Source organism: Paramormyrops kingsleyae, chromosome 3, assembly GCF_048594095.1.
Source record: "Paramormyrops kingsleyae isolate MSU_618 chromosome 3, PKINGS_0.4, whole genome shotgun sequence".
NCBI lineage: Eukaryota > Metazoa > Chordata > Actinopteri > Osteoglossiformes > Mormyridae > Paramormyrops > Paramormyrops kingsleyae.
Window position 1 is genome coordinate 13,986,520 of NC_132799.1, and position 12,952 is coordinate 13,999,471.

The window sequence follows — 12,952 nt, forward strand, 5'->3', positions numbered from 1 at the left end:
GGTCTAGGTTTGGCCAAGCTTTTCTGTGAGTGGCTGAGATTGTAACCATCTCCCCTTTTGGCCTTCATGGTGCATGGTACTTTTTTTTTTTTCTTCTTCAGAAATCTGTGACCTAAGGTTCTATTTTCTATGTTTTGAAGTTTATTTTTGTTGGTGGTTATGTGATATTGATCACACCACTGCTGGTCTTGGTGTTGATCACCAGTTTATTGCCCTGCCAGGGCTTTTGGGGTCTATATCGCTTACCGTGGAGTCCTACCTTCTGAAAGATGTTTCTCACATGTTCTTCGGTGTCACACTCGGTGTCCTCCTGTCCTTTTTAAGGAAGCAATTTGTAGTCGCCCCCGACCAGTTGGGGGTTTCGGACACGTTCTGGTGCCCATATAAATCCTGCGTGGTGCCCCGCTTAGGGGGGTGGGTGGGCCGTGCACACTCCCTCTTGAGGAAATTTAGTGGAAGTGGTAGCTTGTTTCCATGAGAGAGCCCGGGTTTACATGAGGGAGGAAGAGAGAGGGGCCTAGGGATAAAAGCGGGGGTGCGTTATTACCTCAGTGCGTCATCGATACGTCTGAAAAACAGGATGTGGGGGGAGCAGGTCCCCTGGGGCGGCGGTAGCTTCCCAAAGTGTCTCTTTGACGCTGTCCCATGCTGACCCCTTAGGGGGGGTGAAGACATGAACAGCCATATTAAAACAGATCTGATGAGAATCAGAGTGCTGACAGTGGGTAAGGGTGGTGGTGGGGGGAGGGGGGGGGGGATAGATGTGGCGAGCATATGATGGGCAACCCCTAGCTCACCACAAAAAACTTTTTTTTTGGAAAATGGTCAGTCTGTGAGGGGTTTTCAGCAAAGCAGTGCTTCACCGCAGGTCCTGAAGCAGAACATGGCTAACTCTCCCTGCTGTAAGAGCATTAACTCTGCCTGTCATCGGGTGTGAAGCTTCTGTATGCAAACTGACCTGTGTGAGTGGCCCCAATATGAGGCCGGGTGTGTGTGTGTCTGTCCAGGCTTGCGAGTTGCATGCTGTCTCTCTTTCTCTCTCCTTCTCTCTCGTGCGTCCAGCAGTACCAGGACACGAACATGCAGGGCGTGGTGTACGAGCTCAACAGCTATATGGAGCAGCGTCTAGACACGGGGGGAGACAACAAGCTGCTTCTCTATGAGCTGTGCAACATCATCAAGACTGGTAGGCCCCCCTGTGCCCCCCCCTCTCCTGATGCAGCCATATCTCCCCAGCAGGAAAAGCTGGAAAACTGGAATCACGATCCAGAGATTCCAGTAGTTTTTTTTCATCTGTGAGGAAATATACTGTAGACATGTTCCTCACCTGCTCAAAAGGAGTGTCTTCGTTTAATACGAGTTGAAGAAACAGCAGCGTGTTTACATAGCCCTTAGAATTCAATGTGCTGCAAGTGTTTCTGGGGGCTTTTTGGGTAGGGGGGGTGTTTTTCTCTAATTACTGCATAAATAAAAAGCATTTATAGCAAGTGGTCTTAATTTAAGGCTAACTCATCATTTCAGGCAGCCGTTGAATCAGTAACACGCAATTAAAAATGGTTCCTAATTAACGCCGGAATGAATCCGCTTCACCCATCCTAGCTCCGCCATGCTAACTTTTTCAGCCATAATTCCATTTTCAGAATGTTCTGTCTATTTCTGAAATTGATTAATATGTCTGTAGCATAACTTACAGGTAAACTTTCTCAACACGCTCAGGTAAAATACTAAAACATTTACACACCTCCTGTGCTGCTGTTAGAGCGTAAATCAGCTGAAGACTATAGAGAAGGAAGCTGGGTTTTCCATGCTATTCCATGACTCTCCGCGTGCCTACACCGGACAGGTACATCCAAGGGAAACTGCAAGTTTATAATAGCTGAATACGCACATTTAGACAGTAAACACACATTAATAGACCATAACAATAAATAATAGACAACCAAAAACAGTTACAGTGCAAAGAACGTCAAGGAAAGCATTGAACAGAATTTCCCCTGGAAACATCTCCAGCGTGGAATACTGTTTGGGACGTGTAATTTATCAGAGCATCGGCAGGTGAAACTTGACTCTGCTTTGTCTCCTGAGGCAAAATACTTCTCTATGATTATCCAGCTTTGCAAAGTATGGAAAATGCTTTGGCTGTGAGCCTTTGTCACATGATGCCAAATGTGACCAGTATTTGTGCAAATGTTACATTTAGTGTGATGTCGTCGTTTGCCCTTCTTGAAAAAATGAGTGTTTAGTGTTATGTTGCTGCAATTAAATCATATTTCTTCGCCCTGTTCCGTAACACTGTTTTGCTGCCCTGGGGATGTTGATTTATCTGACAATCGATCGTCTTTATACAGAGACAGGAAATTTAAAACTGTGCCTTGAGCATGGGTACATTTCTGTAATTGATGATGTCAAATAGTGGGGAAATATGTGGAGTGACTTGTCAAACTACGAAGAGAAATGCGTCAGTTTAGCTTGATGCCGGCCTTCTGAGTTGGCAGAGTCGTCGTCCTCAGGGACTTACCTCCCTGATTTGTGCTACTGATGTTTAGGTCAGCCAGATGTAAAGCACATGCTGTAATGATTTGGCCACCTGTGACATTACCAAAAAAAACCCTCAATTTTCCAGTGGTTTTCTATCTAACTTTGTTCTGTCTTCTTTTCACAGCCACAAAAGCTGATAGTTTTGCACTTTACTTTCTGGGAGAATGCAACAATGTGAGTGTTACCAGCCGCTGACACCCCAGTACCCACCCCCCCCCCCCCCCAATCTGTGAGTGACCAGAGTGATTCGTGAATCTCCCAAAGATTGCAGCGGAAGTTATGCTCTGTGGCCCGTGACTAAAACGCCACCATCTGTAACACAAATGTTTCTGTTGAACTTCAGACGGTATCAGACTGACTGGAGTAGTCAGTCTCCAGCATATAGGAGCCTCTGATTTCGTGACATCGCTGATTAAGACCGAAGCCATGTTAAATAAGCAGATCCAGGTCACTCTCCTCCGTGGTCCTTCCGGATTACACTCGCATGCCTTGTTTGTTTTCTTGAAGGTTTCTTCATGGAAGGCTGGTACCACAAAGTCTGGGAGGAAATCATAAACCTCACTTGTAACTACTGTCCAAAAAAACTGCATTTTAAAGTAAATATTACTGCCAGGAGTTTGATTGTTAGACAAATAGTGGAAGTTATGCTTGGGGGGGGGGGGGGGGGGGGTATTTATTTTTCCTTTTTTTTGTTAAGCACACACAAGCTTATTTTCAACTTTTTTTCCCGCTGTAATAAAGGAAAACATCTGAAGTAATATGAAGAGTATATGTGCGAGAGCTACAGCGTAACGCATACGAGTGTGATAACTCTCTCTCTGTTTCTCTCAGAGTTTGTGTCTGTTCACCCCGACTGGAGCGAAGGAGGGTCTTCCGGGACTCACCCCCTCGGGCCCAATCGCGTTCGGGACCACCATCGCCGCTCACGTTGCCAAAACACGCAAAACGCTGCTGGTGGAGGATATCCTGGGGGTGAGACTGGAAGGAGGGAGGGGGGTTACACTGCTAAAAGTGGTGGGGGGGCAGGTTTAGGTTTTCGCTGTGCCATATTTGTTTGGATAAGGAGATGGCCATGTGACATCACAAGGTTTCACTGTAATGTCTGCCACCTGCAGAGCAGCGGTGGGAACTGAAGGAAGCATGTAGGATGTAGCATGAGTTGGGGTAACTGACAGTGACCATTGTGGAGAGGAAACGGGGGGGGGGGGCCTTAAAATATGACAAACATTTACCAACAAACACCCCAGGTATATGTCTGGTTCAGTCACCACAGTACTGATAAGACGTCTAACTGATGACAGAGCCTGTCACAGCTTCTCATATAAAATCACACCGTCACGTGCAAAGTCTTGCATATCTTACCATCCCTAACTTATGCCTATTTCCCATTGAGTTTACAAAGTCAGGACTATAAAGCGACACTGTAGCTTTCTGCATGAACTGAAAATAGTGGCGCTTTTAGAAAATGAGAAGATGGGCTTTAGGAAAACGAAAGGCTCAGCTCCATCCTGACTCTTCAGTTTCCTTTTCTATGCCATCTTTTCCAGTAGACCAGGGTGGAGATGTGCCTTGTGTTCCCTCATACGTATCCTTGATATTTCATTGGCTGATGGCCTTCCGGTCTATAATTAGCTTGTTTGGGTTGATGTGTTTTGCTTACAATGATGGAAATGTCACTTCCTGCCGAACGAAGGGGACTTGCTTACTCACCACGATGGTTCACATTCATGGTATCTAACAAATGCTGTTTCCCAAAATGACTTACAGGAGCAAACCAAGTACAAGTTACCATGCTTGGTGGTTACCTGCTCCTTTTCAATAAATATAAATAATATGTAACACATTCTGTTAATGCTTTAAGTGGATTTGAACAATGAATTATTTCTCAATTTTGCAAGTCTATAATAGTGCACATCTAAAAGTTGTCGCGGTGAGTATAACGTAATTTTCACATGGGTCATCACCACTCACCCTCTGGTGCTTCTTTTGGCGCCCCTGGCAGGATGAGCGGTTCCCCCACGGCACCGGGCAGGGCTCAGGGATCCGCGTGCACTCTGTCCTTTGTTTACCCATCCTCACTGCCATCGGGGACCTGATCGCCATCTTGGAGCTGCACCGTCATTGGGGGAAGGAGCCGTTCAACCTCAGCCACCAGGAGGTGAGCCGTCCGGGGCGGATGGAGAAGTGAAGCTCTCCAAGTCATGGAGTAGGTGGGGGGAGCAGGTGTCCCCCTTAGAGGTTGGAGCACATGCGGTGGGGAAAATGTCATGGATGCAGGGGTGCTGGTTGATGCTGCTGTTAAGAGTCAGAACTTGTCCAGAGCGGTGCTTTCCAACTGGTTTAGCCTCAGCACCACAGTTTTCCTTGGTTATTAAATCGCGACCCAAATTAAAAAAATAAATAACTTTTGGTTCAGATTTTTTATTTTATTTCAGAGAAAAATTGTAAAATAGGCCCAATAGTAGCGTATTGCCTTCAGGCACTTAAAAACCAGTCCAAGAGTCCAAAGAATTTTTTTAAACCACAATTCTGTGACCTGTTTTTGGGTCGTGACCCATTAGTTCAGAAACTTTCATCTAGAGTCATGGAGAAGTGCCATATGGTCATGGAGGTGCAGCTACACTAGTTGGGATAGCCATATGGTCATGGAGGTGCAGGTACACTAGTTGGGATAGCCATATGGTCATGGAGGTGCAGGTACACTAGTTGGGATAGCCATATGGTCATGGAGGTTCAGGTACACTAGTTGGGACAGCCATATGGTCATGGAGGTGCAGGTACGCTAGTTGGGACAACCATATGGTCATGGAGGTGCAGGTACACTAGTTGGGATAGCCATATGGTCATGGAGGTGCAGGTACACTAGTTGGGACAACCATATGGTCATGGAGGTGCAGGTACACTAGTTGGGATAGCCATATGGTCATGGAGGTGCAGGTACACTAGTTGGGACAACCATATGGTCATGGAGGTGCAGGTACACTAGTTGGGATTGCCATATGGTCATGGAGGTGCAGGTACACTAGTTGGGATAGCCATATGGTCATGGAGGTGCAGGTACACTAGTTGGGATTGCCATATGGTCATGGAGGTGCAGGTACACTAGTTGGGATAGCCATATGGTCATGGAGGTACAGGTACACTAGTTGGGATTGCCATATGGTCATGGAGGTACAGGTACACTAGTTGGGATTGCCATATGGTCATGGAGGTACAGGTACACTAGTTGGGATAGTCATATGGTCATGGAGGTGCAGGTGAAACCATGGGGAAAATGAGTCATGGAAATGTGGGTAAAATAGTCAGGAGATAGAAGCAGCAAATGTGTCAAGCAGTGAGGAACTACAGCGTGTCATGGGGTTAGACAGCCTTGGAATTGGACCATCAGTTGGTAAACGTGGGGAAGACTAGTTTTACCTTAGTAATACTGTGTGCTGGTGGTAACTCCGCTGCTTTTATTTTCTACCCTCCAGGTTGCCACAGCAAATTTAGCATGGGCTTCTGTGGCCATTCACCAAGTGCAGGTAATTTTAATTTTAAAGGCGCAGTTGACTGTCATTCTCATGATTTCCGGAGCCCCATGGAAATCCGATGTTTGACGATCATGTTTCCCAGGGAAGTAGCATCAGTATATTGTCACCGTGTGTTTTTCGACGCTGTTTTGGGCTGCGTTCTCGTTATAGGTTGCAGTGTTTTGTGACTCAATGGGAGTGTGTAGTGTTTCCTGAAAGTAGCAAGGGGCATGATGCAAGTGTCTGAGCCTGAATCGTTGCTGGATTGGGCTTTATCTGTCAGTCAGCCTGTCCTTAACAACTCCTATATGCTGAAGAGGCTTTGCCTCTAGAGGTGCAATTATTGAGTCTCTGTCTTGTTTGTGAATAAAGTTCATCAGTTGTAATGGCACAACATTTCGCTGCCTTGGCGTTCTTCTGGTCGCAGTGCACCTCTCTCCCTTGGGGGGGTTATATCAGAGAAGGTGCTTGTCTAAGTTGGGCCCCCCAGGAAAAAGCAAGCCAAGTTCCATATCTTTTATTTAGAGAACCATCATTCAGATGCCTGTGACCTTGGTTTACCGTGCATGATGTGCTCTTCAGAAAAATAGCATCCTTTGTGACGAAGATAAAACTTCATACGTCATTAGTTGATACGGCCCTTGTTTAGTATATAACTGATTGTCTGTTGCTTGTTATTTCCATGAACCTAAATAACTTAAGAGTCTGCCGACTCTGGTATCATAACTGGTTTAGAACTGAATTACCAGTGGAAAAACGTGTGGGTTTGGCATTGGTTCGGATCCCGGAGTCTTCGCACATACGGCACCCATACACGTGTAATTTTGTTTTTCGCAGGTCTGCAGAGGTCTGGCCAAACAGACAGAACTGAATGACTTCCTGCTGGATGTATCAAAGTAAGGGGCAGGCTTTGCAACTTCCTGTCACATGGCACATAAGTGGGGGCTGCACACTGGTGCTACAAATTGCTTCAGATCTGTTAAGCTGTGAGTTAAAATAGTATGAAGTAATAACTGGGGAATGGGGAACTGCAAATAGTTGTGGCACATTAACGCAACTGGATCAAGATAGATGTGTTACATTCTTTTTTTATTTTTTTTTATTTTATTTTTTTCGCCCATCTGAATCCCATTAATTAAGAAGTATGTATGCTTTTGAATGTTAATAATAGAATACTGTTATGATATCCATAATTGCATTTTTGAGGAATGTGAAAAATCTGAATTCCTTTTGTGTAATAAATGGTGTTCTCTACCTGATAGAGCCATGCTTTTCTTTTTCAATCGACAGGACATACTTTGACAACATTGTGGCAATAGACTCTCTACTTGAACATATTATGGTAAGTCTCTGATAATGGCTGCGGATTCAGTGGGGGTGCTCTGATTGATTTGCACTGATGGCCTAATTGAGTATGATGCCCACTTAGGCTTTCGTCTCTGCTTAGCTCTGTAATGGTGTTTGGTGAAAACAGAATTTGTATTGCCAGGTGTGTGAGATAATGACAGTGGATGTGAGTGAGAAATCTGCCTTTATTTCTGACTAATTAGTGGTGCATATTATTAAAAGAATCTTGGAGGACTTTTAATGTTTTTGAATCCAAGGGGACTGTACATTGTGATTTTAGATGATTATCAAGGTGAATCCTGGATTGAATGTTGACTGTATTTGATAGTGCATCAAGGCTCTTTACATTGGGACCTAGGGCTGAACGATTTATCGATTTCAAATCGAAATTGCGATTTGAAAGAACGCGATTAGCAAATAGCAAAGGCTGCGATTTAGGACATACATTATACAGCACGTCGGACCCAGGGTTTAAAACTGTTGTAAGAATAGTTTTCCAAACTCATACTGTGCTCCCTATGTGACAGTCGTTCTCACCAATCACAAGCGTCGTGCTCCTTATGTGACATAAATTTAACATAAATACTAAAAGAATAGATCATTTTAATCGCTATTACAATTGGGTATGGTCAGCTGCACGGAGTGAGACTTTCTGTTCTCTGTTCTGCACACACATTTACATGTATGTACGTTTTATTACCTTGTAAATCGTGTGTAGGGTTTGCAAATTGGCGTAACGTTTTTGATGCAGCTAATTTTAAGTTCAGAATGGAATATAGATTTGCTGTAAGATTTCTTGCGTGAGAGTCTGAAAGAGTTTGCAACCATGAACACGTACATTTTTTGTTTCACCTGAATTGATTTGTATAGAAAATAACCGTATACGGTTGTTAAAAAGTGGAAACTTCAACCAACATGAAATCACCAATAAACGACTTCTATTTATTCAGCATTTTATAAAATGCATACTACGTTTAAAAATTTCCAGCTTTACAGTTTCAGGACAGAACAGCCACTCTGTTATGAACATTACGGTTTTTTGAGTGTTATTAGTGTTAATAACAGCAGCTAACAACACAATAGCGCAAACAAAAGGGCTGCATACACCGAAGTCGTTCTTGCTTGTTCATTGGCGTGGGAAAAGGCGGTTCTAGTGTTATTAGGAGGGTAATAAGCATTGCCTGCAAGATCGCTATTTTTCTTTTTGCTGCAGTTGTTTTCATTATTACTTTATTTAACTTGACACATCACATCTTTAAATTCTCATCCTTGTATTAGAATATAGACCAGTTAATAATACTGATGGTATCTCATGCTGCGTCATATGTTTTAAAATTACTACACACTGAACTGAAGCTTGACATAAAAAAATTAAATCACAAATCAAATCGTAATCGCAATTTTCTGTCAGAAAAATCGCGATTCGATATTTTCCCCAAATCGTGCAGCCCTATTGGGATCCCAGCTGACAGAATTCCCATCATACACAGACTTGTAACGATCTGCTGAGCAGCATTTGGGCAAGAAGTCAAGACTGAATACCTTGATCAGGATTAGGGTTAGCAAACTTAAGGCAGGACCTGACGACAGACTTAAGGCAGAAGTAGTTACGGTTCCTTTTTAGTGCCAAGACTGTCTGTATGTATCAGGCACATGTTGTACACTATGTTCCAGTAATCTGGCCTCCCGGGAACCTCAACCATTACATCGGCCCCACACCTATATTCTTTTGTGTTCTCCTGTTTCTGGGGGGGAGGGGGGAGAACAGATGAGGGAGTCTCCATTAAGAAGAAAGAGCAGATGTACGCATACAGACGTCCTTGCTTGTCTTTCGTGAGTTATTTCCACGTTGGCCTGTCCTGGGGGAAACTGCCACCTTCGTAAGCTTGACACTGTGACGGTTTATGACGGACCATTACCGTCTGAGCTGCCACACGGGTGCAACACCTGTGTTAGCATGCGGTAATGAGGGCTGGGTAATGAGTCGTCGTGGGACCGTGGAGGCTCCTGCTGGAGTTGTGGACCACGCCATTTCTAAAGACTGTCTCCATAGACTGCATACAAATTGTCATTTGTATTAAATTAATATCTTCAGATATAATGTTTAAACTTATAACATGATTACAATGCCTGACTTGCAAGTATGATTCACAAAGATCATCTTATTAAAAATTTCAAGTACAGTCGTCCCTCAGTATCCACAGGGGATCGGTTCCAGGACCCCCCCCCCCCCCGCAAATACCAAAATTTGCAGATACTCACAAGTTCCTTTTATAAAATAGCGTAATATTTTGCATATAACCTACACTCATTCTCTCGTAACTTCTCTAGCTTACTAGTAGTGCCTAATACGATGTTATACGGTATTTTTCAGGGAATAACGAGAAGAGAAAAAGTCTGCGCTTGTTTGTATAAATAGCAAAAATATTAAAAATATTAATTCGGTCATCATTCACGTGGGTTCAGCGTAGTGCTTGGCATGCGGAAAATTCAAGTTTTGCTTTTTGGAACTTTCTGGATGTTTTTTTTTTTTTCTTGAATATTTTAGATCTGAGGTTGGTTGAATCTCTGGATGTAGAACCAACGGATACGCAGGGCTGGCTGTAATTCTGTTGCTTCTAGTCCCATTTTAAACCAGTTTATTTAAAGAAATACAGTACCCAAATCCAGCAGGATGGGCTATGTCTCTCTCTCTCTCTCTCTCTCTCTCTCTCTCTCTCTCTCTCTCTCGAATGTTGCTGCCAAGTGGAATTTCTTCCTACAAAGTTGTAGGAGCACAAATCCTGCACTTGGTTTGTTTTAGAAATAGGTCCTCAGAGTCCTTGTTAGCAACTTATCTTGATGGACACTGAATCTTGCTGCTCTGAAGGACTCCAGCAATATCACCGCAGTATCTGACATGATGAAGGTGCTGGGAAGGACAAGCTTTTGTTGCTCCATGACTCTTCACGCCGTCGTAAGCGGGTTGCCGGAAGACGTCTGCTTGGTTGCCACAAGTGCACTATGACTGCATGTTTCATGCTTGTTTGACGCATCTCTTGGGTTTGCGTTGCAGATATATGCAAAGAACCTGGTGAACGCAGACCGCTGCGCCCTCTTCCAGGTGGACCACAATAATAAAGAGCTGTATTCAGACCTGTTTGACATCGGCGAGGAGAATGAAGGGAAGCCCGTCTTTAGGAAGACCAAAGAAATCAGGTGAGTGCGCGAGCGGCTCCTGCCTGGTCTACGCTGGTCTGAGTCCCGGGGGGGTTGGGACACACATACGTGTAGTCGAGCACTATGGACAGAACGTTTCCTGTACTGGGGGGGGGGGGGGACTGGAGAGAAAACAGGCAAACCTCCAATCGCGGAACTAGGGGAGTTGATCCCTTAACCCTAGAGAATCCGGGCCAAGATTTTGTATCAGCCGACCAGTTAACATAAGAACATAAGAAATTTACAAACAAGAGGAGGCCATTCAGCCCATCAAGCTCATTTGGGGAGAACTTAAATAGCTCAGAGTTGTTAATCTTATCTAGGTCTGATTTAAAGGAACTCCAAGGTTTTAGCTTGCACTACACTAACAGGGAGACTATTCCATACTCTAACTACACGCTGTGTAAAGAAGTGCTTTCTTAAATCAATTTTAAAATGTTCTCCCGCTATTTTCCAACTATGGCTACGAGTTCTAGTATTTAAACTAATATTGAAGTAGCCATTTGGCTGAGCAGCATCCAGACCTGTTAGAATCTTATATACCTGGATCATGTCCCCCCTTAGTCTCCATTGCTTGAGGCTGAACAGATTCAGCTCAGCTAACCTCTCCTCATAAGACATTCCTCTAAGACCAGGAATCATTCTTGTAGCCCCATGTTGCACCTTTTCTAAGGCAGCAATGTCCTTCTTGAGGTATGTTGACCAAAACCGTATACAATATTCTAGGTGGGGTCTTACCAAGGAATTATATAATCACTTCCCTTGACTTAAACTCCACACACCTAGAGATGTAACCCAACATCCTACTGGCCTTTTTAATGGCTTCCCTACACTGGTGCGAGTGGGACATGGAAGCATCGACGTACACACCAAGGTCTTTCTCATCAGCTGCCTTTATTTCAGTTGAGTATAAAGTGTTTGTCACAGAGTACTCAAATGGTTGGTTGCAGCAGAATCTTAGTCTGGATTTTTACTTTCTGGACCTGAACTATCCACTGCCTGGAGGTACAAGCCTGCAGTGCTACCCACTGAGCCATAAATAACAGAATTAGATGCAATTTTCCTATGTTATTTCTGAATATTTGTGTACAGAGCCAGCAGCCATACAGAGTGCTGGGTCTTTATTTTATTAGCTGTGGAGCGGGACGCTTCGTCTCCTCGCAGCCGGCAGCGCGGGAGCCCGTTTGTCGTGCTGTGGTGGCATTTCCGTGTCCTGGTAGCGCAAACTGTCACCTACGGCTGCAGCCAAGTCGCCGGGTGGATGACGCCAAGGCCACATGCATGCTGAATGTGACAGACCTCCTCCCCCAGTGATGAAGACCTGCACAAGGGCCCTATAGCCTCAACAAAGAGGAGCAGACCTGCTGCAAATGGGGTTTGGCCCCTTTTAGCAAATGCTGGGCCATTACTCATTCATGCCATGTTGGGTGGGAGGGGGGGGGGGTGGGTAAATATCCACAGGCTGACCTTCATTAGCGTTCTGTCGGGCTGAGCTTCACAGCCTTGTATTTCAGTGTCCTGTCTAGGAGATTAGCCCATTTAGGCTTCTCTGGAATATCCAGAAGATCCGTTCAAGGCTAAGAGAGCATTGGGATGCTTGAGTTGTTATGGATACGGAAGGTCCTTTTTGCTTAGCCTGTTCCTCGAAATCTCGAATAAAAGTAGCTAACCCTATTATTAGCCTTCAACCGTCGATGAACGTAAGCTTCGCCCATCTCGTCCATCTTGAGTTTTAGTTTATCCTTTTGGAAATCCCAGCCGTGCTTTGTACTAAGCAGAGACAAAGTGCACTCGGTATGTTTGTAAAGGTCTGGACAAGTGTGTTAACACGTACAGATGGTCATAAACTCTGCTCGTCCTTTGGCAGGTTTTCAATAGAGAAAGGAATAGCGGGTCAGGTAGCAAGAACAGGAGAGGTTCTGAACATCCCTGACGCCTATGCAGACCCGCGTTTCAACAGGTAAGCCACACTCTGCCTCCTCATCCTGCTACATACAAATGACAGACAATTATAAGTAATTGCTCACAGCTTTCGTAGTTTCTGGACTCGCCTTAGCGTAATGGGTTTGTCCCAATGCCATTTCACACAAGCGCCTGAGCAGAAAACATGGTATGTTCCAGCCGTGGCAGCAGTGCGAGATCCAGCCATTTTCCTGTTTACGTTTTGAGTCCTGCATCGCTTGCGAAAACGTACAGCGTTCGGGATGATGTCATGCCACACGATGCTGCCTGAATTATTTTTTTCTTATGAGTTTGTGACCTCACCACTCAGCAGGTGACTTTTAATATAAGCCGGTGAAAAACCACCTGAATTCATCTGGATTCCAAAATAATGAATAAAACCACTGCTGTTCATT

General features: G+C 44.5%; 1 protein-coding gene across 7 annotated transcripts in view; it reads left to right on the forward strand.

Moving 5' to 3' along the window:
- pde10a (phosphodiesterase 10A) overlaps positions 1-12,952 on the forward strand; it is an 89,965-nt gene that overhangs the window by 61,800 nt on the left and 15,213 nt on the right. For 4 of the 7 annotated variants that reach the window (XR_011989489.1, XM_023822520.2, XM_023822515.2 and 1 more), the window contains exons 4-12: positions 1,063-1,186; positions 2,663-2,712; positions 3,370-3,510; positions 4,541-4,696; positions 6,012-6,062; positions 6,888-6,946; positions 7,341-7,392; positions 10,453-10,595; positions 12,463-12,555. Coding sequence is in view for 6 of the 7 variants with exons in the window: in XM_023822520.2 (XP_023678288.1) it covers positions 1,063-1,186; positions 2,663-2,712; positions 3,370-3,510; positions 4,541-4,696; positions 6,012-6,062; positions 6,888-6,946; positions 7,341-7,392; positions 10,453-10,595; positions 12,463-12,555 (869 nt within the window). In the remaining variant the exon portion in view is untranslated. Of the gene's footprint in view, positions 1-1,062; positions 1,187-2,662; positions 2,713-2,759; positions 3,135-3,369; positions 3,511-4,540; positions 4,697-6,011; positions 6,063-6,887; positions 6,947-7,340; positions 7,393-10,452; positions 10,596-12,462; positions 12,556-12,952 lie in introns of those variants that run through there. The other 3 variants (XM_023822516.2, XM_023822519.2, XM_072709676.1) reach the window with 2 other exon arrangements.